At 42.6% G+C, this 26,454-nt stretch overlaps 2 protein-coding genes across 3 annotated transcripts in view; both read right to left on the reverse strand.

Moving 5' to 3' along the window:
• Positions 1 to 653: 653 nt before the first annotated feature.
• LOC307210182 (transmembrane protease serine 9-like) lies at positions 654 to 22,971 on the reverse strand. The gene is made up of 10 exons (XM_079965758.1): positions 22,433 to 22,971; positions 19,453 to 19,657; positions 14,798 to 15,063; positions 11,696 to 11,838; positions 10,125 to 10,360; positions 7,717 to 7,961; positions 6,098 to 6,296; positions 4,873 to 5,141; positions 2,872 to 3,014; positions 654 to 1,656 (listed from the first exon to the last, which is right to left on the reverse strand). Exons 1-10 carry the CDS (start codon positions 22,533 to 22,535, stop codon positions 1,417 to 1,419), a joined length of 2,049 nt encoding a protein of 682 aa, XP_079821884.1. The 5' UTR covers positions 22,536 to 22,971; the 3' UTR covers positions 654 to 1,416.
• A 1,855-nt stretch (positions 22,972 to 24,826) lies between these two features.
• Positions 24,827 to 26,454, reverse strand: part of LOC307210086 (thiol S-methyltransferase TMT1A-like) — a 40,213-nt gene continuing 38,585 nt past the window's right edge. For both annotated transcript variants that reach the window (XM_079965695.1, XM_079965696.1), the window contains one exon: positions 24,827 to 25,379. In XM_079965695.1, coding sequence (XP_079821821.1) covers positions 25,143 to 25,379 — 237 coding nt within the window. In that variant the 3' untranslated portion in view covers positions 24,827 to 25,142. The remainder of the gene's footprint in view (positions 25,380 to 26,454) is intronic.

The raw sequence follows: 26,454 nt of genomic DNA on the forward strand, positions 1-26,454 counted from the left end.
ACCATCTGTGTCCCTGATATAAAAATGGTAAAATATTAGGCATTAAAAATTTGCCTTCAGGTGTCTTCTAAAGGTCAGGTACCAGTAGTTGTTTATTTCCTTGACATCTGATGGGAGGGTGTTCCACAGGGTGGGTGCCACTACTGAGAAGGCCCTCTTCTTGCCTGGTTCCCTGTAACCTCCCTTCTTGCAGTGAGGGAACCGTCAAAGGCCCTCAGAGTTAGACCTTAGTGTCAGGACTGGACAATGCTTGTGTAAGAGCAACACAAGTGCCCTCCTACGACTGCCTCTTATAGGCGACCATTATGCAGTGAGGGCGGGGGAAAGCGTATTTTAAATGATTTCGTTCTGAATCAACTCAGTGTTTGGGGTGTGTGTAAAACTCATGCAAGGTTGGCTTTGCATCTGGCCAACTGAAGCACAGTACAGTATTGTAATTCTACAGCACTCTTTGTGTAACATTTCCCATGGTGGGCGGTGTACATTGTCCTCCCCCCCCCCCAATATTATCACAATAACCCTATGAAACATTTTAGGATGAGAGTTTGTGACTGGCCCAAGGTTACCCCATGTGGTTCATAACCAAGTGGGGATTTGAACCCATGTCCCTTAACTACTAGAGCACACTAGGAAGGACTTATGGTAGAATGACAGCTATTTGTTTCAAGATTTATATGCCACTTTTCCGCAGCTAAAGCACTTGTGAACAGTTCACATCAGTATTAAACAATAAATTACAACGGTGTGTGACAAAACGCTGAAACAATAATGTATCACTCAACAAACCAGTCTACCTTGTACAGATAAAGCTTGGTCCTAAACACAGGAAACTTATTTATTAGCTACCACTGATCTTACTACCGTAGCTTTTAAAATTGTACATAATAATAATGATTTTATTATTTATACCCCACCCATCAAAAAATGAAAAATGTACATATATGTACATTCCGCATGTGCTGTGCCTAGAAAGCACAAGTCTTGGCAGTTTCCCGCTTGACTGGAGTTTTCCCCTTTCCAAGGGAAAACCCGCTCTTTAGTGATATATCAGAACAAATGGCAATCTGGGGAAAACCCAGATTCCTGTTCGCTCCAATTGAACACTAAAGAGCAGGGGGGTTTTCCAGGAGGGCGATGGAAGCAGCATAACAAGGGGAGGCATGGATAAACCAGTCTGTATATACATATTTTTTATTGTGAAATCACTTTGGGAAGCTTTATGAGAAGCGATTCATAAAGGAAATTAATAAATGAACAGTGCTTCTGGGTTTACATCTTTGTGGATAAAACTTGTTTTTGAATTTGTCAATTCAAAGTAGATTATAAAGCATCGTAACTGTTAAATATTGCATTTTGGTAAAGATTTGCAGGAGGAAATAATTGAGTTTAAAAGTGCAATGGAAGAAGATTGCCTGTTCACAGAACAAGATGAATGGTTACCCACACCACAGTTGAAAAAATCAGAACACATGGAATGCTCACAATGGAGGTTTTGTCAAGTAGGCGTGAATCTATCCAACTTTTGTAATTAGCTGCATGTATATAGATTCCTGGTAATTTTGGTCGACCACAGCCAATACCAAAGCTGGTGATTCCTACCAGATAAAATTTGTCATCATCTGGCAAATAACACATCAGAGGACCACCACTGTCTCCCTGGAAAATGAAAAATAAAGAAGACAATGTAAGTGTTGTTGACAGTATTTGGAAGGTTTCACATGGAGAGGGACTGAGATATAATCGTTTTGAGTTTTACCTCTCAGAAATCATCAAGAGAAAATACTCATTGCTAGGAAATAAGGATGAGTCTGGAAATACCGGTAATGAATTGGGTAATCTTCCTTTGTGGCTCAACAGCACTACCAACAGGTAAGGTAATGGGACCCCTGACCGTTGGGTTCAGTCGTGGACGACTCTAGGGTTGCGGCGCTCATCTCGCTTTACTGGCCCAGGGAGCCAGCATAGTTTCCAGGTCATGTGGCCAGCATGACTAAGCCGCTTCTGGCGAACCAGAGAAGTGCACGGAAACGCCATTTACCTTCCCGCCGGAGTGGTACCTATTTATCTACTTGCACTTTGATGTGCTTTCGAACTGCTAAGTTGGCAGGAGCAGGGACCGAGCAACGGGAGCTCACCCCATCATGGGGATTCGAACTGCTGACCTTCTGATCGGCAAGCCCTAGGCTCTGTGGTTTAGACCACAGCGCCACCCACTGTCGAGTACCAACAGTCAGGCCACTTTAAAAATGTGATCATTTGGGGCAGGTGGGGAGAGGAATTCTAGACATCAAGCTAGTCATACAATAATAGTACTGTACATGATATTCCATTTAATGTTAGCTACCATAACAAGAGCCATGTTTTTATTACAATTCTTGCCTAACCCTCTGTTGCCAAATTTTGTTTTGGAGGGAAGCATAGTGGAAATAAGTGAATACCCTGAATTTTTATGCACAGCTCTTCTTTCATTTATTTTATGTTTTGAAATGTATACCCCACTTTTCTTTCTAAAATAAACTCAAAAGTTCCCACTCTCATTCGTCAGCTACTAATATATTTCAGTGAGCCAAAAAGGGACTCAAAAAGAAAATAGTGATAACAGGATCTATATCTTAACTGGAATTATGCCACATGCAATCTCAAATCAATATTGGGCACATGAAATTATGGTATTGCTTGAATTTTACTGTGATTTGTCAATGAGACCATTTCATCAAATGAAGAAACCGCAACTTATTTCTATGAATTTTCCAACTGCTTTGGTAGTACTGTGACCGGTGTTACCCTCATCCAGTAATGATATTTGAGCTACCAACAAGAAGACAACAGGTTTCTTCAATTTGTTTTGAAACAGAATTATCTTCATTTTACCAGGCAAGCGTCAACATGTCCACTTTCAGAGCCAGCACAAAGCTGATTCCTTGATAGTCGTCCATTATACCAATCGTAACTATTACAGACTTCGTGTGGAAAAACTTTTATTTCAGCTTCTTGTAATATATAACTTGGTGTACCTATAATGAATACATAAAATACAGCTGGTAGTATGCCTCTGTTTAACATTCTGTAACATATTGAACAATATGCAAAAATGCTGGCTGTTGACATATTTTGGTCCAAAGTAACTTTCTTAAGCCTCATGCACCACAGCCACATCCCCATTAAAGTGCAGAGAACCTATGTCAATTGCTAAAACGGAGCTCAAAAGTTATTCCTCCATCTTGGAGATGTGATGAATTTTGGTACACTGATGAATTTTTTGGTACACTAGGTAAATGCAGAGCTGTAGATACAATCCCCTTTTTTTAAAAAAAATTATTTATGATTTTCAATCTTATACATTTCAATAATTTTACAATCATTTTAACATTTCAAAACTCGAATTCCTTCCCCCCTTAAATTTTTATTTTATATTTTCTGCATATTCCAAATTAAATTAATCATTTATTCATCTACTTTCAATGTATACTCTCAGCTATAGATGCAACCCCATTTATCTTTTGAGTGTGCTGCATTCTCCTTTAAATTCTCTAGTGGTGCAACCTTTAAATGAGCAATCTGAATGGCTGGGCTTAACGATGGTGCAATGAGTTTAGGCATCACCATGGGCAGGGTTAGAAGTCATGGCAGCAGTGTACTAAGTTGTAATCAAATTAATTACAATAGGACCACAACTTATGTGGGGGTTATGTGGGATGTCACACAACCTTCCCAGAGCCCAGAATGCAAGGCAGAGGGTTTTTAAACTATTTCTGTGGTGGGAAAACCCTTTGCGGAAAGAGCTTTTAAGTCCTCCGCCTTTCTTACTGGGCTCTGAGTCACACAAGGGTTCTGGAGGTTCTCACAAGTCTCCAGGACACTGATAAGCAAGGCTGCCCCACCCCCCTGTCTAGTCCCCCCCCCCCCGGTCACAATGTGTAAAGCTGAGATCAAGTACAGTGGTACCTTGGTTCTCAAACATCTTGGTTCTCAAACGCTTTGGTTCTCAAACTCCAAAAACCGGTAAGTGTGTGTTCCGGTTTTCAAACTATTTTTGGAAGCTGAACGTCCGATGCGGCTGTCGGCTATTGTTTCCAGGGCACCTGTACCAATCAGAAGCTGCGCCTTGGTTTTCGAACATTTCGGAAGTGAAACTTCCAGAACGGATTAAGTTTGGTGCTTTTGTTTTTGCTATTTATTTTGTGTTTTTGTTTTCGAGGCTTTTTCGGTTAATTTGTTTTTGTGACTGTGTGGAACCCAATTCAGCTACTGATTGATTGTTTGTATGACTGCAGAAATTGATAAAAGCCCCCCATCCTGACTATCATCAGTGCAGGGAAGAAAAAAAATAAATTTTCCTTTTTATCATCTACAATACTGTCTTATTTATTTTATAGTACAGTACATTGATTATTGCTTTCATTTTATGGATCAATGGTCTCGTTAAATAGTAAAATTCATATTAAATTGCTGTTTTAGGGGTTGTTTTTAGAAGTCTGGAATGGATTAATTCATTTTGCACTACTTTCTATGGGAAAGCGTGCCTTGGTTTTGGAACGGACTCCCGGAATGGATTAAGTTTGAGAACCAAGGTACCACTGTATGTGAAATGTGCATATGTTGTGGTCCTAAGTTCATTCTGCTCATTGTCAGTTTATTTGTTCTGGCCATGAACACCTACTGAGTGTATACTTGTTGGGAAACCTGTAATGTGAAATAGTCCCAATGTATTCACAGCAAGGAGGTATTCTAAGATCACCAAACTAATTCTCACTCTATATATATATGGGCTTTATATTCTGATTTTGTTCTGTGAACCGCCCTGAGATCTTCAGGTATAGGGCGGTATATGAAGTCAATAAATAAAAAATAAAAGGAAAAGGAAATATTTACCATTCTCTTTTGTCAATCCCCATCCACTTATATAACATGGGTTCCTGTCACTCAGGAGAAGAGGGGTACTAGGTAAACAGATGGGCTGAATATAGTCATTGTATGTGATAACCTGGCTTAATTTAAACAAGGCAATATCGTTTACGTGACTTCTTGCATCATAACGACAGTGGGGCATGATTTTCACCACCTGGCTGTTTACAGAATGAATCTTGTCTCCATAAAGTCGACGCAAGCCAAACACAGCCCTCCAAAGCTCTGGTGTTGTCCTAGGACAAAATGAAAGCCCTTGCAGAGTCAATCATTAATCTAGGATTGCAACTTCAGAGCAATGAACTTTGTGTCTTGCTTCTCCATCTGTTCAAAAATAAACATGAAGCTAGACTCATCAAACACCAAAAGAATGAAAGAGATATAATAAAAGCAACATATCCAGCAAATCGTTTACATTCCAAACAGATATACAGATAGGTAACACTAGTCAGAGCAAGCTCAAAACATGCTCAACAAGAGTTTCAATTCAGTTCAACTAACTTGGAATTGGGCAAAACTAGGCTTTATTTCACCCAGGTAAAAGACAGAGTTTGGCACACAATGGCACCCCTCTGGGGGCTAGCCCCTCCGTAGCTATGGCATTGCTTGGAATGCCACAATGACAATTGTGTCTGTAAATAGAGCAATGTTATTTCCTTTCCTATCTGTGCCTTTTTTGCAGAGAGTTGATTTTATGATGCTCATTATCCCAGGAGGGAATTACATTCAGAAATTTGCTGGAGTGGACTGGCGGACATTCAGTGAATAGGATGGATCCTCCCTCTGGAACAGATAGGCAAAGCATTTGAAGTCTTTTGCCTCTTCCAGGATTAGGAGCCATTCTACCCTCCAGTTCTGCCCTGCCTCTGGTCAGGTTGGCAGATTCCTTTTTTCTATGGGTAAAGGGGGGGGGTCCTTATTCTATATACCACTGTCTTTGTGGTTTCTCTTTTGCTTCGTTTTTGCCTCTTCCGTGTGTTTGAGAGGGTTTTCTCCGACAGATATCCATAATATAGCTATAACACTACAAATCACCTGGCCTTGAAAAAAGCTGAAATAAGATAAAGAGCCACATGTATGGATACACATACAAAAAACATTCAGTTAGTACATATACTTATATTTGATCCATATACTTTTCTCACACCAGACACAGAAAAAAGATTGAATATATAAAGATCTGAATATATACCTCTTTTGAATGCAGTGTGCTGCTGTTAGCACGGAGTCATAATCAATTAAAGATCCAGCACATACATGAAGGTATCTTCCATGAGTATGGTGAACTTGAAGACTAACTTGCCAAGGCCATCTTCCAAGTTCAGCGTCATGTCCACCTACAATCCGTTCTTCCTCTGTGGTCTCATCTACAAGTGGCCTGGTTCCACATTCTAAATATCAAAATTTATATTGGTGAGATGCAATCCAGCAATTGGGTTGCACCTTTCCATTTATGCAAGGACTTGTGTTTGTGCACTAGTACATTCTTTGAATTGTTGGGGATACCCAGAACACCTGATGGAAACATTATGCAAACCTGAAACATTCACAGTGCGGGGGGGGGGGGGGATAACCCTGGTTATATTGTATTGTTGGGTTGCAAACCAAACCCAGCCTCTGCAATATCACTGATTTTAACCTATGTTAACAGAAGACTACCTTATATGACTATTGTAAGATGCTCTCTTTTTTTACCCCAACAGGGCACCTAAACCTGCAAGAAGATGGGTAAAAATCACATGTTCTAAATTGAGTAAGATCCTAGTTCCAAGGAAAGATCCAGAGTTCATGATTTTCCTCTCCCCCTTTCTGAGGGTGGACGGACAAGGGGCATCAAGAAATCTAAGACTGTTCCTGTTTTGTATGTGGGCAGCTCATTCTTTCTCTCGAAGGTGCTCTTCATAAAAGGATCTAGCCTTGTTTCCAGTCAATTAGGTAAAAAAAGGTAAAGGTAAAGGACCCCTGGACGGGTAAGTCCAACCAAAAGCGACTATGGGGTGCAGTGCTCATCTGGCTTTCAGGCCGAGGGAGCCAGTGTTTGTCCACAGCCAGCTTTCCAGTTCATGTGATCAGCATGACTAAACTGCTTTTGGTGCAATGGGACACTGTGACAGAAACCAAAGTGCACGGAAACGCTGTTTACCTTCCGTTGCAGCGGTACCTATTTATCTACTTGCACTGGCGTGCTTCCGAACTCCTAGGTTGGCAGGAGCTGGGACAGAGCAACGGGAGCTCACCTCCTCACACAGATTTGAACTGCTGACCTTCTGATCAGCAAGCCCAAGAGGCTTAGACCACAGCACCACCTGTGTCCCTCCAGTCAATAGTCCCATAGTCAATGGACTCCATAGTTGCCTTTGACTGGACTTAACCGTCTAGGGCAGTGTTTCCCAACCTTGGGTCTCCAGCTGTTTTTGGACTACAACTCCCATCATCCCTTGCTAGCAAGACCAATGGTCAGGGATGATGGGAATTGTAGTCCAACAGCAGCTGGAGACTTAAGGTTGGGAAACACTGGTCTAGGGGCCCTTTAACTTTACCTTCCAGTCAATTAATTCAAGGATTGGCTCTAAATAATTATTTCCCCACCCCACCCCTAAAACACTGCAGATAATTTTGCTTGCTCCAATACGATAGAAACAGAATCCCCTTATTTTTCGGATGGCGGCCAAGGGTCTCATTGTGCAGCCCTCACCCCCAGCCTCCTTCCTTATGGGCGGTTCTCACGGGAGGGGAAGCCCCTAACACCGGAGGCCACTAGCAGCTTCCCTCCAGCCCCATCCTCGAAGGGCGTGCCTGACACGTGAGAACCTGACACGTGAGAATGTGCCCGCGGGTTCCGCCGCCCAACGTCAAGCGAAGCCGGGCTCACTCTCTGTAGAGATCCCGGGGTTCTCGCCGGCGGCCTCGCCCAGCAGCAGGAGCAGCGCCAGCCAGCCAGCAGCCGGCGCACGAAGACGCCGCATCGTCTGTCAAGGACACAAAATGGCGGGCAGCGAGTCTTCTCCCGCTTTTTTCCCGCCCTTCCCTGCTGAGCGTCACGTGACGACCGCGCGCTACGTTTTTCCGACGGCGACGCCTGCGCGTTGGCGCCTCAGCCTTCGCTCCCAGGCGGCGGGTGTCCCGACTTGCCCCTCTGCAAAATGGGTCTCCCCTCCCGTCGGCGGAGGTATCGGGAGCCGGTGGAAGCGCCTTGCTGGAGGGAGGGAAGGCGATTTCCATTCATTTCACTGCTCGTAACTTAGCAGGAGTTTGAACTTCGGTTTCCTCTCTTTCATTTTCTGGCAGGTTTAAAGGTAAAGGTACCCCTGCCCGTACGGGCCAGTCTTGACAGACTCTGGGGTTGTGCGCCCATCTCACTTAAGAGGCCAGGGGCCAGCGCTGTCCGGAGACACTTCCGGGTCACGTGGCCAGCATGACATCGCTGCTCTGGCGAGCCAGAGCCGCACACGGAAACGCCGTTTACCTTCCCGCTGGTAAGCGGTCCCTATTTATCTACTTGCACCCAGAGGTGCTTTCGAACTGCTAGGTTGGCAGGCGCTGGGACCGAGCAGCGGGAGCGCACCCCGCCGCAGGGATTCGAACCGCCGACCTTTCGATCGGCAAGCCCTAGGCGCTGAGGCTTTAACCCACAGCGCCACCTGCGTCCCCTCTGGCAGGTTTACTGTGCCATTAACAAGCTGAGAGGCAGAAACGCAACAGATTAAGCTTTCTTTTTTGCCGCCTTTCCATTCCAGAAAGAGTATTTTAGCATATAGATGTTTCTTTGTTTTATCTAACATTCATTACTGGACCCAGCATGGGAATACACTCTTGTTTATGGTGACATATGCTCTTGTCATGTTCAGAAGGACACACTGTACTTTAGGCTGCTGTATAGAGTTGGTAACAAAACAGAATAATTCTACTATGCCACAGCACTTTTTGTCCTTTGTATCAAAAGAGCAAGCCTGTATTCAAAATGCTATGTTCCTGTAAAAGGGACTGACTCAGGGTTCAACACACATGGCTGTTTTCTTATCTCTTGCTAGGGATGTTTTATGATGTTTTTATATTCTGCTGAAAGCCGCCCAGAGTGAACAATATTCACCGCACCCCCCAAGGCCAGGTGAATAATTTTCACTGCACACACCCCCATGCCCCGTCTTTAAGTTGGGCACCAGCAGCGGAAAGTGAAGGATTCCCATAAATACTACACTTGAGTTTCAAATAGGTTGACATTCAACTGCAAAATTTATTATCAAACACGGTATAATTGTATGGCATTGTTTGTTAGGCAACTGTCATGTACATTTTTTCTAGAATAATAAAAAAATGGGTAAGATTTGAATTCCACAAATTATGAGTCCTCTGCTTAAACATTAATAAAAATATGTTTGTATCGTATGCTCAGTGACTGTTTTCAGAGCATGCCTGTTAGCCCATTTTGAAGAGTGTGATGGTTGCAATGTAAATCACACGTTAACTGAAAAGCGCCTTTCGGGTTAATATTTTTAAATTAAGGGTGAAATAATATATTTGAATCTTATTTTGTTCTGTGAGCCACACTGAGGTGTCTGGGTATAGGGCAGTATATAAATTAAGTAAATAATAATAAAAATACAAAGCATATAGGTTGTTTAAAAATAAAGGACTGGATGCAAACTAATAACACAATCCCTTACATAAAGACACGTTGATGGGGATTGGATGAAATGTAATCACCTCTCTGCCATGGGGTGGGGGTTGCTTTGCAGATGCCCCAGCATCATTCAAAAAGTTACTGCCAGTGGTAGCTAGCAGCCACAAAACAGGCATTGCAGGGTAGAGTCAGGGTATTGGCAGCTTTGGGCCTGTTGGACCCAAAGTCCCACAGACTCACTGAGAGGTTTGATATTCAAGGCCTCTCGGCTATAGCAGACTGGAGCTGGCACAGCAAAAAATATCCCTCCCCTCCCCAACATCTGCCTTGGTCAGCATGAGTCAGCAGGACTTTTGATGTGGCAACATATTTGTCACTCCACTGCTGTTTCTAAGTCCAGTTTGGGTTGCTCTGTGTGTCACTTTTAATTCCCAATTAAATCCATGGGACAAACTACACTTTGATTTCAACGGGATCTTAATGCCTGAATCCAGATCAATGAATTTGGCTAAAACACATTTGCCAAGAGGAAGAAGTCAATTCAGAAAACAATTCGAGATTATTCTAGTTCAGTGGAGTAGAAGTTTGCCTCTTTTAGAAAATGAGGTGGAAAGTTACCCATCCAGCAGTTGAAAAGATCAGGACAAACTGAATGCTCACAGTGGTGGTTTTGTTGTCAGATACATGTGAATCAATCCAACTTCTGTAATTTGCTGCACGGATATAGATTCCCGGTAATTGTGGTCGGCCACAACCAACACCACTGCTGGTGATTCCTACCAGATAATACTTGTCATCTAGGAAATAACACATCAGAGGACCACCACTGTCTCCCTGGAGGATAAAAAATAAAGAAGATAACTTGAGTGCTGCTGAAGGTATTCTGGAGATGTAGCGTGCATAGAAATTATGATAGTAGGGGCTGTATCTAATGCTGGAGCTTTACGGGTGCAATAGGCTTCCATGCACACAGTGGAACTTCCTCTCCCTTCCGTGTGCACTCTCAGAAACAGTTCTGTAGGGTTGAAAAACCAAACCGATTTTGGGCATTGCAGGGGAGGAGAGGAAGTGGAAGTCCTGTTTGTGAGTGGAACTCTACTCACACAGCACTGGATAGAATTCAGTAAGTCTGAGCTATGCCTTCCATGTAAGCCTCCCAGAGAGCTTTGGCATTGTTGAGCGACAGATTAAATGCTACTAATAAGTAACTATAAACAAAAGTTATCAAAAGAAAAATAGATTGCTAGAAAAGATGGATGTGGGAAAGCTGGACTTTGTGGAACAGCACTAACCATAACTATGTCACTTACAAAAAATTGGTAATGCCTATTCTGGGAATTCCAGCTACAAGCTCAGTAAGCCTGATGAGAAATTTACTCTACGCATTGAAGTGCGCATGGCGCTCCATCCAGTTTTTGCTCTCGTAACAAGGCATTATGTACACAGGTGTTGAGAAGAACATTCCTCGCTCTCTATTTTGAATGCAAATAATGTGGTCCAAGTGTTCTGAATGGAAGAAAATGAACACACTCTGACTATTCTATAAAGTTCCTCCGCTTTTATCCCCTATCCCACCCCTTAGCAGTCTTTACTGAGGTAAACAAGTTATTAAAAATCATGGTGAAGGCTTTTTTACTTCAGCTGGAAGTATGCCCAGATTTGCACATTCCTTGAAATCTGTATTAGAAATCTAGTTCCACTAGGGCTGCCATACGAAAAATTGCAATTCTTTTGGTGTTTTTGTCACACACAAAAAGCTCAACAAAACAACTTTGGGGTTTGTCTTTAAAAAAGTGCAACAATTTCTGGGTTTTCCTTTTTAAAAGCTCATTGGGGGGGGGGAGTCTTCCTAAAAAAGCCTCAACAACTTTCATGGTGTCCTGGCTTTTACTTTTTGAAATATGGCAACCCTAGTTCCACTTTTTCTCCAATTCTCCTTTTGTCTTTTCAAGTGTATACTTGCAAGGGGGAACTTTTTATTATTTTTGTTCAGTGTATAAGGGATACTTATGCACTATTGTAAATAATAAATGAACAAATTTGTATGTTTCTGGAACTGACTATGGTGTTACACTGACATATAATTGTGTTACTACCAGGTAGTAAAGTTTGACTTAGCAACCACATGGCTGGAGGTTTCGCCAATATGTTTTTCAAATGGAATTTTACCTGGCAGCTATCGACACTCCCGTTTTCAGTACCAGCACAAAGCATATTCAATGATACTGCCCCAGCGTACCAATCAAATTTGTTACAGATTTGCTGTGGAATAATGTTGACTCGAGCTTCTTGTAATATACGTACAGCTTTGCCTATAATGAAAACACAAGACAAAGGTGGAAGTATGCTAATTTGTTGTTTAATAATCTGGAATGTACAGGACAACAGGGATATTAGTAGCTCTTGGGTCAGTACATCTTTCTTAAGCCTACTGCACCAGACCCCCATTCTCCATGCATAATCTACATTAGTTGCTTAAACTAAGGTTCAAGAGTTACGGTGTGTACTTTTAAGAAACTAATGCAGAACTCAATTTTCTTTTCATTTTTCCAATAGTGCAATTGTTTAATGAGTGTGGCTATGTGAAAAGATAGTACATTGAATTTAGATCCCACCACTGAGAGTGTTAGTAGTAGTGTCTACTGTGCAATAAGATGTCATTATGGCTTGGCAAACAGATGTAAATTCAGTAGATTCAGTGTCACATTATTTGCTTTGGCCAGTTGTAAACTGTTTGAACTGCTATACATATTATAAAGATTTTATTATGGCTATCACTATATTATGCATGGTAGTTCAAACAGTTTACAAATTAGCCAGGTTTACAAATTAGCCAGGTTAGTTTGGTGCACAATATGAGAATTATGATGTTTGCACAGGTTTGGTCAGAGCAAAAGCCAGAGTAATTGAGTATCTGAATAACTGGCATATTTTTTTGTAGAATAGACCAGCATCTACTCCTCATATTGAGTCACGTATTGTGCCTTTATCCTCAGATTCCACTAGAACAAACAAGTTACAGGTAGGTAGCCATGTTGGTCTGCCGTAGTCGAAACAAAATAAAAAAAATACTTCCAGTAGCACCTTAGAGACCAACTAAGTTTGTTATTGGTATGAGCTTTCGTGTGCATGCACACTTCTTCAGATGCATGAAAACTCATACCAATAACAAACTTAGTCTCTAAGATGCTACTGGAAGGATTTTTTTTTTTTTCTGTTTAGAAGAAACAACACAGCCTGATGGAGGAATTTCCTACAGATGTGCAAGACCAAACCTGTACATACTCATCTCAGGAGCTTTGACCAGGCATCTTCAATCTACTACCCAAAATACACAAACCAGGAAACCATAGGGAACTCATTGTTTCAGGCATTAGTACCTGCACAGTTGGGGGTGCCTGGATATATAGACTCAATGCCACCAGCAGAGTAATCCTTAACCCTACACACATTTGACTTGTGCAATTTCAAGCATACGCAGCTGAAGGTGGGCTGGTTGAAATTGTGCAGGTTAAGTCCCAAGCAAGGCAGAGAGCTTAGTCGTTTTGTGCTGGGTCTGCTTGGGGTTACCCAGCATAAAAATAGCTTTAAAGCTCTCTGCCTTGCTTGTTGGGTAAGGCCCGTTCAGCATGCTGGCTGTGAGATGCTCCCATGAGATATTGCAGGGCAAAATGAACACCACTATCCTTTCAGAGCCAGTGCACTGAGCAGAATTTACCACCCACTACCCCTGCCCCAGCAAGGCAGAGCACTTAAAAGCTATTTTTGCTGCAGGTCCATTTGGGTTACATGGTACAAAAAGGTTTTAAGCTCTTCACCTTGCAAGGTAAGTCCCACTCAGCATGATGGCTTGGTTTGCTGGAGTGGCTCCAATGGTTTGAATATACATGTTAAGATGTGGTATTACTGTACAAGTTACATATGGGGTACCACTAACTGATGAAACTACAGCATTGACAATGTCCCCCAAACCACCATACCAGCTACTATGGATGCTGCAGCTCTTTACACCAACAGCTCCCACAAAGATGGACAGCAAGCCATCAGAAGCATCCCTGATGGGGCTAGAGAACATCTAGCCACCAAGGCCTGCTACTTTGTACTTTCTCACAAATACTTCAGCTTTGGGGAGAACATTCATTGTCAGATCTTCTGCTCGCAAAGCTCCATAAGATGCAAACATCTCCATGGCTGACTGACAACAATCCTTCCTCAGGTCCTGTCCCTCAAAGTCTCTCTTCTACCTGAGGACACACCACAGTGTGTAAGTGGCAGCTAGAAGCACGTAAGTATGTGCAGCAGTTAGTGAGTTTCCGATATAAGGTGATGCTTATATTTCTATTATACAGTTGCACAGTAGTGTCCAGACAGTTAACCTATTGTATGCAGTGGTCCAGGTCCAGGTTAATAATGGAGTGAAAGTTACTGAAGTCCTGGTGGAACTGCTCAGGAGTCTCCTGCCCAATAATCCAAATGATAAATGTATACCAGTGTATCTCAGACATTCACTTAATGTTGCAAATGGGCCATTGGCAATAAACAGCCTCGGCCCTGTACACCCAAAGGAGCATCTCCACTTCCATTATTCAGCCCAGACACTGAGATCTATCTCCGAGGGCCTTCTAAAGGTTCTGTCACTGAGAAGTTACAGGAAACCAGGCAGAGGGCCTTCTTAGTAGTGACACCCACCCGGTGGAACGCCCTCCCATCAGATGTCAAAGAGATAAACAACTACAAAACTTTCCAAAGACATCTGAAAGCAGCCCTGTATCAGGAAGTTTTTAATGTTTTGCTTTGTTTTTATTATGTTAGAAGCTGCCCAGGGCAACCCAGTCAGATGGGAGAGGTATGTATGTACAAACAAACAAACAATTAAAATTTATTATTATTTCCCTGGAAATGGCAAATCTGGATTAAATGAGGAAAATACAAGCTGCCATTGGGATAATGACATCCAGAGGAACCTACAAAATACTTGCAGACATGAAGAACACTGATCCTGCAATAACAGCAATCCGGAAGCACCCGTAGGTAAAGGAAAAGCTTTTGGGGAAATCCGAAAGTGTTCTAAGTCAGCCAGGAAAAGGTTGCCATACTATGGAGCTATGTATGTGCTCATGGCAGTGCCACTGATCTGAAGATCCATGTTCTCCCCATGTATGAAATAAGCTGAACTGCTTCAATGGGACTTACTTTCCAGCTAAGTATGCAGCTGGAGATAACTTAATTCTCACTAGTAACAAAAGTTTAAAGGAAAAATAAATGATTTACCATGTTCATATGTGCTTCCCCATCCACTTATGTAACACGAGGTCTCATGAGACAGGAGAGGAGGAGTGTCAGGTAAGCAGATGGGCTGAATATAGTCATTGTACTTGACAGACTTGGCAAGTTGAAACAAGGCAACATCATTTTCAAAGGTGCCCCATTCAAAGTCAGAATGGATTGTGATAGTGCTGACCTTCTGTATTACAGTACGAAAGTGGGGTTTATACAGATGATGCAAGCCAATCACTGCCCTCCAAGATTCTGGACTCCTAGGACAGAATAAAATCCCTTCTAGAGTAAATAATTAGTGCAGAAGTTCCCATTTCAGACTTTAAAATTTGAGAGCAACAGCAAAACCGGGTCAACACACATGCAATCATTCCCCTTCAGGAACTCTACTCAAACCATGAACTTGGAATCTTGTCATGGCTCACTCTTCATAAAAGCTAGCCTAGGAGTTTTGCTTTTTCTGTCATTTAAGTAGTATATTAGTTTTATGGAAATTTATTTGGAAATTCTATTCAGAATCAAAAATAAAGTTAAGTGGGGGGAAAACAAGAAACTAGGAGGTAATTGAAAGATTGTCCATCGATGCAAAAGAACCGCACAGATAATTTTGCATTTGACACTAGAACTTTTGAGTAGAAACTATTCCAGAGCACTTTTGAATGGGAAGAGCTGCATAAGCAGTTTATGATTCAGTATATACACCTGTTGCTCAAAGTAAACAATCCCTTTGGACATGCCATAGCGAATCATGGAAGCCATACAGAGAGAAAAGATAAGTGTCATTTGTATTCTGCAATGGTATGAGTTTCATGATACGAGGCTGTTTTAAAACCTGAATCTATGGTAAAAATCTTTTTGCTGATAAATCCTACTGGAACTTCTAGGTCAGCACTTTTCAGACTTTTCAAGTTGGTAGCACACTTTTTGGACAAGCATCATTTCACGACACAGTAATCCAGTTTTACTAGCAAACTGGAGATTAAACTAACCCTTTCCAGCCCCTACTTAAGCCCAGTCAAAAGCAACTATGGGGTTGTGGTCTCATCTTGCTTGAGGCCGAGAGAGCCAGTGTTTGTCCAGACTGCTTTCTGGGTCATTTGGCTAGCATGACTAAACTGCTACTGGCACACAGATGACCATTACGAGTGCCAGAGCACATAGAAACGCTTTTTACCTTCCAGACGCAGCGGTACATATTTATCTACTTGCACTGGCATGCTTTTGAACTGCTAGGTTGGCAGAAGGCGGGACAGAGTAACGGGTGCTCACTGTGTCGTGTGGATTTGAACTGCCGACTTTCCAATCGGGAAGCCCAAGAGGCTCAGTGGTTTAGACCACAGTGCCACTGGCTCCACTATCTGTAGAAATGGGCTGGAGTCAACGAAAGCTTATGCCGGTAACACTTGTGAAGTCTTTAAGGTGCCTCAATGCTTACTGTTTCTCTTGCAAGAGGCTAACACGGCTGCTCTCCCGCAAAGCCTACTGATGATACATCCAAAAAAAGCTAATTGGGGTGTGTGTGTGTGACCTATTCATATAACTGGTTGATGTGCAAAGTGCACCACTGATGGGCTCTGAGCTGCATGTACTTTTCATTGCTGGTTCTCCGGCCCCTGCAATTCCGTTGCTCTTGGTCACCAAAATATGTTGGTGATACAGATATTGTTTTTGTGTTGCATGCCACTTAGGTTTTTAGAATATTAAGCAATTTAGAAATGCTTTTAAATAAAGAGAAAGTGCCCTTCGTAGCATCCCCATTCTCAGCTGTTACACGTTACCTTAGCATGCATGGCTGAGGGTTAAAATGGCACATTTATGTTGAAAAATTCCAATAACTATCTACTCGCGCTGGTGTGCCTTCAAACTGCTAGGCTGGCAGAAGCTGGGACAGAGCGATGGGACCTCACCCCATCATGCGGATTCAAACCACCGCAGATTCAAACCACCGCCCTTCCAATCGGCAAGCCCAAGGGGCTCAGTGGTTTAGACCACTGCACCACCTGCACCCCTGCAACACACCTACACTCTGCAGCCAGCACACTAATTTGTCGCGGCACACAGTTTGGAAAGCTCTCTTCTAGGTACTGAATCCTAAATGAGCCTAGCTGTGATCGAAAAGCAATTAAGTATCAACCTATGATGTTAACAGTGGCTTATTAAGGTGGGCTAGATTCTGATCTGGAGGCCAATGTGGGGTGGGGGAGGTAGGCCAAAGGAGGGTAATTTGTTTAGGTGGGGGCAGCTGCTTCATGTGGTGCAGAGCTGCTACAATCAGTAGACAAATAAGCCATATTTCCCAATACTGCAGTTGAAACGCCACTACAAGATCATAACAGAATGTAATTCCTGTCAGGGCATTTTGGAGCGTCACGGTGACCCACAAAACAGCCAATGACAGCAGCTCTGCTCTGCTTGAATTAGTAGGAGAAAACTGGTTTTAGTAAGGCGCCACTCCCCCAAAAACTGTTCAACTTTCTCCCAGAAATGAAAATGCCTTCCTGCTTTGAAGGTTATTTAAAGGACTGACACTGGCTTCTGATGTCACAGAAGCATACAGACTGCACCTAGACAGCCTTTCTGTGATTCTGCTCAGTTGCAGATCTGTGAAAATGGCACCTATCGAAAATTCAGCCTATACCCTCACAGTATGATACTATTCCTATATGGACTGACACAGCAATTCAGGAGATGTTCATCATTATGAGTAACATCATTATTTTTTCTCTAGAACATGGGTGATTTGAGGGCCCATCTGTGTGGAAGAGAATTGGTGCCACTCAAAAATAAGCGGATTATTTCTGCATATTCGGGGACTTCCTAGATCTGCAGTATTTAAGTTAAATGAAAAAAAGTTAAATAAAAAAATATATTTACAAACACAAAGACAAAGAAGCAAAAGCCTGACATGAATCTGAATTTTTGGGCCTAACAGAATCTTAACATCTTAGCTGAGAAGGAAAAGAAAAAAGAAAACCTGAGGCGGGGGAAAGAAGGAATTGGCATGCTCAAGACCAAATGGGTTTGGGACAAGCTTCAAGTGACGCTAAATGATTTCTGCCTTCACTGTGCATGCAAATACCAATGATGGAAATGTGTAGGTATGTCGTGATAATTATGGGATCAGAGTGCTATAGAAAGAAATTAAGCTGCCATACACCATCAGTCTATTTGTCCACCTAGATCAGTATTGTGCTTATTGTGATTCATAGTGGCTCTCTCAGACGGGTTTTTCCCTACACTTGACCCTTTTAACGCAGCAGATAGGTCGGGAGATGAGGAGGCCCCTCCCTCCTGAAAACTCCCCCCTTCTACCAGCCAGACCTGAAAAGGGCTATAAGGTTTTTATTCCAAGCTGGATAGAACCTTGAACAGGAGGAGGCCTTTTAGGGACTGAGGATACACTGCAGCTTTTTGTTTCTTGCTTGTTCTGTCTAATAGTGAACTCAGTGGTTAAGTTTGGGAATGAAACAGGGATATTAAAAAAATAAAACAAGAACATAAAAATAGCCTGCTGGGCAACTTACACTCCCACCTCATGAGAGAAAAGAACCTTCAATAAATGGATGTTGGGCAGATGGCGTGAGTTCAGAAATCTGATCTATCGTTGAGGCTAATTCAGCTGTCGAATGGTGAAGATGTCAATTCAGAGGGCAAGATGGCCTGCTTAAGCCCCTAATATTTAATAGTATACTATAAGTGATCATTAGAGTTGGAGATAGGCACCATGAGCTACAAACAAACAAACAAACAAACAAACAAACAAACAAACAAACACTCCTTTCCTGTGCTGCCCTCCCAACCCAGTTTTCTTACCCTTCACCATAAAGTCCCAGAGTGGGTAACAACATAATCATACAATTAAAAACAGGTAAATGTGTAAAAATAACTATAGTAAGGTGGCATTCCAGTCCATCTTGCAGAGGACTCTCCTGGAGTGTGGATATATCATTTTTGGGGACTCAGAGTTTGAGGTACACATCTCCACTTCTTTTGTATCTATTTTGAGTATTATTAGCATAATTATATTACTTTAATAAGACTGCATTATTATACAATACTATATGAGCTATTAAGGAAACAACCAAAACTTAAGTACATAACTGTTATGTAGATGTTATGGCTCATGAAATAGGTGCTGCAGGAGGATGGCTGGTGGCTATTTTGTAAAGAAGGTTTCCATGGACATATGCCAGCCTGCAGGTTCTGTCTACCCAACTTTTTTTTTTTTTACAAGCTATGTATTCTATATCAACCACATGGAAATTGTCATCAGTAAGGACTGTCCTATAGAAGTATTGCAGGGATTGGATTAAATTAAGTGTTCAGATTTATGTCTGGCAACCAGCCCTGAACTTGAAAACCACAGTATTATATGGCATAATGGGGAAAGGTTTCAGAATGGTAGGAAAAACTTAAATCTTCTCCCTCTTCTTTCCCCTGAGCCATGGCCAACGCTATAGGGCTCCTGCTCTGGTATGGTTCAATTAGGCTAGTTGAAGACACATGAACCAAAACACCCCTGTTAAGGGTTGGCAATATACAGTACTAAAACATTTTTTTCCAGATCCCCCCTTGTGGGTAGAGACCAATACATGTCCCTCAAGCACAAAACTGACAGAAAAAGATTCAGAACAAAAAAAAATACATACATATTTACTTTAATGCAGTGTGCTGCTGTCAGCACTGAGTTGCTATTAATTAAAGATCCACCACATATATGGTAAAAAGATTCCCCAGGAGCAGGTTGAGCTTGCAGACTAACTTGCCACGGCCAAGCCCCAAGCTGAGCATCATGTCCACCTATAATCCGAGATCCTTCTGCTGTGTCATCCACAAGAGGCCTTCTTCCGCATTCTAAAAATAAAAAAAGTTGTACTGGTATTTCAGTGTAAAACACAGCAGGCATTCAGCAACAATACAACATAGCCATTGTTTCAACCGTCCAATCTGACACAGCAGTTCTGTTATCAGACTGCTTTCTGTTGGAGATTATGCAAGTATGAAGGCTTCTGTGAATAATTAAATAATCTTATTGTCAGATGCCGGCCTAAAAGAACACACCACCTTGTTTGATTGAGGTTAACAGAGTGCATGCCTCCAGGATGGTGGCCAAACATATAACAGAAGCCAAAACATAAGGAGTCAATGTGACTGGGACCAGAGTAGCATACAAATTACATTCACATTCATCCACCCAGTAATTTAAATGCATCCCCTTCTCTCCTTCCTCTTCCCTCCCCAGATGCATTCAAGCTTAAGAGAAAAAGTCAGAGTCACACAAATGAAATGTGTGTGTATACAATTTTATTAAAATTATATCTGTTCTTCCTTACAAAGGAGTTTTATTTCCTAAGCTGAATTGCTGCCCAGACTCCTGGCAATGTTTTTTTTTTTGGGGGGGGAGGGGTTATTAACGTTTCCCTCCCAACTGCTCCTCACAGCAATTTAGCTTCATAAAAAGGTTCCAGTTGTTGTGTATGGGGGCCTTTATCTCTAACTGGGATGGGGGTGGCAGCACATGGGAAAGAGAGGATTGTTAAATTTTCCCACCTCAGCTGCCACTGTTCCCTGAAAATTTCTCCCAAAAGGCAATTCGAGTTAAGGGAAAGGCTCCATTTGCACAAATGCTTCTCCCTCTTCTTTTTACTACAAAAGGCACACGTTTATGAACAGAAACAAAGGAGTACAAAACATTACAATTTTAAAAAGATATTGTTATAGAAAAAATTGGGGTTGGCTTTTACAGTCCAACTCTCCATCAAGGGATTCAGTGTTCCTGAAGACAGTTATTGGTCACAGAAGAATGGATGGAGGCAGGAACCAGTCAAAGCAAGGCAGATCTTTATTTTCCTGTTGCACCTGAGTCCTCCCTCACTTGCAAGGAGGTGAGAAGGGCCCACAACACCAGTGTGTAACAGCTTTTAAATAAATAAATTAAATAAAAATATTAAATAATTAAATAAATTAAATAAAAATATTTTTTTTTATTGCTGCAACAAAATGACAAAGGAGAAACAAAGTCTAAACAGAGGTGAAGAGGCAGATCTCTTTCCAATTTGTCTGTGCGGCAGCACCCTGCAAAAACTTGAATCAGAATTCCCACCTGGAAATATCACAATCTCATCTATGCTCAAGATCTAGTTTACAATATTAAAACTAGAACTTGTTTTTCTTCTTCTTCACATGATTACACAGCATTACATTAAAACAACAACAACTGAACATAAAAGGCTTTTGGAAAGGCAATTCTTCTTAAAACATTTCCATTATTATGAATTATGGAAATCGATTTAATGGCCTATGTGGCTTGCTTCTAAAAGGGCACAACAGCCTTACTGAACAGGTCAGATATGCTTACAAAGCTGATTAAATTTCAAGCCAATACTGCTTGAACTGGTACACTTCACGTGTATTCTTAAATTGCTGAAAGTGACATCTTACACCGTTTCCGCCCCAAAGCAGCACTGACAACCTAACAAAACCTCCTTTCTTCCAGAGCTTAGAAAAGGAATGTTGCAATCATATGAACTTTAGGGGCAGAGATCGACACCGACCGTGCGCCTGTGGCATTGTTACACGGTAATTCAGAAAATAGAGACATCACCTTGCTGACAAAGGTCCGTATAGTTAAAGCTATGGTTTTCCCAGTAGTGATGTATGGAAGTGAGAGCTGGACCATCAAGAAGGCTGATCGCCGAAGAATTGATGCTTTTGAATTATGGTGCTGGAGGAGACTCTTGAGAGTCCCATGGACTGCAAGATCAATCCTACCCATTCTGAAGGAAATCAGCCCTGAGTGTTCACTGGAAGGACAGATCCTGAAGCTGAGACTCCAGTACTTTGGCCACCTCATGAGAAGAGAAGACTCCCTGGAAAAGACCCTGATGTTGGGAAAGATGGAGGGCACAAGGAAAAGGGGACGACAAAGGACGAGATGGTTGGATAGTGTTCTCGAAGCTACCAGCATGAGTTTGACCAAGCTGCGGGGGGCAGTGGAGGACAGGAGTGCCTGGCGTGCTCTGGTCCATGGGGTCACGAAGAGTCGGGCACGACTAAACGACTAAGCAACAACAAAAATTCAGAAAATTACTAAATGGAGGAATTACTCGAATTAAATCCACTTCCGCGGGCGCTTCCAAACAGGTTTGATCCCCGGAGCCTTTTCCCCCTTGGGACCTAAACTCCACCACGTACAGCAGCAAGCGCCGTTTAACAGGAGCAGAAGGGAGGAAAAAGGGTAGAGTTTTCGCTGCCTTCTTTGCCTAACATTAGATCCACGTGCTTCGACCTCCAGGAAAAACAGCACCCAGGCAGAGCGGCAAACCGAGGGCCGCTTAACTTGGGAAGAGATCCCAGTAATCGCGAGAGTAGAAGGAAGAGCCGTCCGGGAAGAAACAGCTAAGGATTCCACCACGCCAGGAGGCATCCCTCCACGTGCGCGACTCTCCTTGACATGCCCCTTACGCACTCTGCGTCCGTCGCACTGGAGGCTGCCGGGAGTCGTAGTTCGGAGGGGTACTCCGCGCGCAGGCGCACTTCCGCCCCTCGGCCCTCAACGCGTGAGGGAACTTGCCCTGCCCAAGCGCCCGCTGCCGCACCCACAGGAACCAGGGGGCGCGCCGGGCTCACCGTGTGCGGGGACCTTGGAAGGCAGAGCTCCGGGCAGGGGTCCGTACAGCAGCGCGAGGAGAGCCAGCGAGGGCCCGGCTGCGGGGCGAAGGCTCCGCCGCATCGTCCGTCGAGGGAGAAAAAATGGCGGCCAACTTTGCCCCACTCTCGCCGTCTTTCCCTCTCCTCGGCCGGAGTGACGTTGGGAGCGTCACGTGACGGAGGCCGCGAGGATTCTGCGCTCGGCGGCCTCCCGCTCTTGCATTTGCCTGGAAAGGGCGCGCGGGACGGAAACGAGGTCCGCGCGAAACTCCGGCGGGACGAAACCTCCCTCCGTAATGGGGCAAACATAACAGCGAGGCCGATCGAGCCGCGGTGGCGAGGGATTTCTGCGCGATTTAAAGCCCATTGCAAGAAAGCTGAGGGAATACATCCCTAGCCTTCGAGAGATCTTTTTTGAAAGTGAAATTTAAAGTTACGATTTCACTCGGATCCTTCTTTTTTTGTTTCGTTTTCGATAAAGAATTGCATTGCAGCCGCACCGCCGACACACCTCCTTGCTTTACCGGTTGGTTTGATTTGCGGCAATTGCTTTATTATTATTATTATTATTATTATTATTATTATTATTTGAATTTATATACCGCCCTATACCCAGTTGGTTTGATTTGTGGCAATTGCATTATTATTATTAATGATTGAATTTATATACCACCCTATACCCGGAGGTTCACAGAAAAGATCAATATAAAAACCACAATATATAAAAAAATCAAAATGAAAGCAACCCAATACCCCCCCCCAAAGGAGCCACATTTTAAAAGGGCATAGGATGTCAATCAGATCAACCAAAAGTCTGGTTTAAAAAAAAGAATGTTACAAATTAAATTTCCAATAAACAGCAAGTCAGCAGTAAGCAGGTGTGTATACAGACGCCTTTGTTCCGTGCATGGAAGCATAGAGTTGGAAAGGGACCCGAGGGGCGTCTAGTCCAACCGCCTGCGATGCAGGAATCTTCTGCCCAACATGGCTGGCTAAGCTTAACAGCAATAAAGCAATGAAGAGGGCGGTAATACAAGGACTACCTCAATCAACACAATATCACCAAGGCAACTATCTGTAAACAATCAAAGTCCATAAAAATGGCAAAAGTTTCTTTCTCAAATTTGTTTTACCTTAAACAATAGCAAACACAGTAAATAAAGAGTTCACTTGTAATATGACAGTGGTTCAGGGCTCAAGTCTTCTCATGTTTAATTCCTACGCTTAGGAGTTCATGATATTCTGGTATTTCTTCATGTCTTCTCATGTTTAATTCCTACGCTTAGGAGTTCATTGACCCTTTGATGAACTTATGAAGCTGGCATCAACCCCACTGCATATATTTAGGTAGGCATATGAAATATAGTCAAGAAATACCAGAATATCATGAACATTTAGTAACCATCCACCATTACCAGGAATTGCAAAAATGTAAAAATAAATCTGGCATACTGTTGGATTGTGAAATCTTGTTAAATATAAGGTTCCACATTGGCAAGGAAGATACATGCCCGTACTGTTTATTTCTGAGGCTCATGATTATTATTCTTTTGCACTATTCGTCATTAAGATTTCCTACTGCTAGACCATTTTCAACCCCTGGCTCTTTATTCGCCCCCTAAACTGTAGGGGGTCAATATCAACCACTTCCAGAACCCAGGTATAAATGCATATTTAACATGTAGAATATGGTAGTCCTAAAGGCATGTTAAAATACCTTTGGGATAGAGTTTTATGTATAAAATATGTATTGCTATGTCATAAAAAATATATCAAGGTGGGTTGCAGCAATAAAACAACCATAAAGCAAAAATGATAAAGTTAAATACTGACATCAGTTAACTACTGCTGAAGTACGCAACTTTTGAACTGGTTCCTGTTCCAACCCCTTTACCAGCAGTTTCATCAACAAAAAATTGTAATAGCTACATTACAAACACATCTTCAATTCTTAATATAGGTAACCATATATAGGGTCAGACTTTTTGTCCAACTCTGCCCATGCTCACTACGCTGCCAGAGGTCTTGGACAATATTTTTTCCATGTCACCTGCAATTGGGTCCTAACAGGAAGCCCAAGGATTGCACCTTGTACTCTGTCACTGATCGAGGGTCCCTTCCCCACCAGTTCATCTGCCATGGCTCTGCCCCTCACAGTCCTGGAATTGTTTGAAGCAAGTAGTGAGAATTCCCCAATCTGTACACCCCACTCAGATAATATTTAGGTGCCTGTCAGTAAAAGCTTTACCAGCTGATTTCTGCAGATCAAATCAGCACAAGCTGGCCAGGCTGATTTCTTTTTCTGGCCAGTTAGCAATGCTATGTGTTTACACATATTTTTTAGGAGAAAAAAGCATGCAGAGAACTTTAAAATGGTGTCTTAGTAGTGCTTTAATTTGCAGTTAATTGATTTAAACAAGCTGTTGTTGACTATATTCTAAGATTTTCCCAGTCTGCTCTGCACTTTAGAAAGTAGAACTGAATTCCTTTCAGAGAAGGAAACTTCCTTTGAAATGTGTATATAAAAGGAGAAGTCTTAGCATGTTTACTCAGAAATAAAAATTCCTTGAGTTCAGTGGAGCTTTCTCCCAAGTAACTGAGCATACTACTGTATTGCAGTCTGACACAGGAGCTGAACATATTTTTCAGTAAACATTCATCTGATTGGATTGCACTGGTGAATTGAGAATTACTTTACAGCATAACCAATGATATGTGGCTGAATCGGTGTCCAGTGTAAGGGGACGTATATATGTTGCAGCTTTACATCTGAGAAATTTGCTTTGTCAAGATCACTCCAGATCTCTCTTGTTAAGCAGCATCCGTCAAAGAGAAGTTTCCATGTTGGGAAGAGAACTTGCTGCCAAAAGTAGCACCAGCTTGAATGGTCTGCAGCCACATGTTCCAAGAAATAAAATGCTCCACCCTAAAAGAAAGGAGGAGACCATTTGAACAATAAGTATTCCAGGGAAATCAAGAGTGTAGGATGTTTTGTGCATGATATAAAACCACTTTCAGTGCCTTAAAATCAATTTCACCAGATATTTATTTTCCCCAAAATCTGACTGACCTACTTGTGCTTTGCTTCTTCCTTGCATAAATAACCTGCGAAAATGTCAATACAGTGGTGCCCCGCAAGACGAACACCTCGCAAGACAGAAAACCTGCTAGACGAAAGGGTTTTCCGTTTTGGAGGCGCTTCGCAAAACGAATTTCCCTATGGGCTTGCTTCGCAAGACGAAAATGTCTTGCGAGTTCCTGCGGGTTTTCCCCCCCCCCTTTTCCTAAGCCGCTAAGCCGCTTATCAGCTGATCCGCTGATAAGCCGCTTAACAGCTGATCGCTAAAAGCCGCTAAACCGCTAATAGCGCTAATCCGCTAAGCCGTCAATGGGCTTGCTTCGCAAGACGAAAAAACCGCTAGACGAAGAGAATCGCGGAACGGGTTCTTTTCGTCTTGCGAGGCACCACTGTATTCCAGTAGCTCGAAGGTCTAAGAGCTCCTACATATGTATGTTATTACAATCTGTTGCAAGCTGCATTGAGGATCATTCAGTCAAAAGGCAAAATATACATCTTCTGAATGAATATTAGACTTGGGGCATTTGCAAACATGTAAGCCCAAGGGCTGATTACCTGCCACTAGCAATCTCCCTTCTGTCTGACAGGGAAATTTAGTACAAGGTTGGGGTCCGTAGTCAGGGGTCCCAAAAGGAATGCCAAATAGACACAGGCTTCAGTGAAGCTTTAGGCCTTTGTCAAAAGGAACATACACAAAGTCAGTCTGGTAAGACAGATGTCTTCTAAAGGTTGTATAGTTGCTTATTTCCTTGGCTCAGGGATCACATAAATCCATACCCGCCGACATTTATCCGATGAAAATAGGGACCTCCTAAGGAAACGTGGGACATTCCGGGATCGAATCAGAAACCGGGACGGTTTCTGTAACTCTGGGACTGTCCCTGGAAAATAGGGACACTTGGAGGGTCTGCAATCCTAGGCA

The sequence above is a fragment of the Podarcis cretensis genome, assembly GCF_951804945.1.
Source record: "Podarcis cretensis genome assembly, chromosome: 2".
NCBI classification, from domain to species: Eukaryota; Metazoa; Chordata; class Lepidosauria; order Squamata; family Lacertidae; genus Podarcis; species Podarcis cretensis.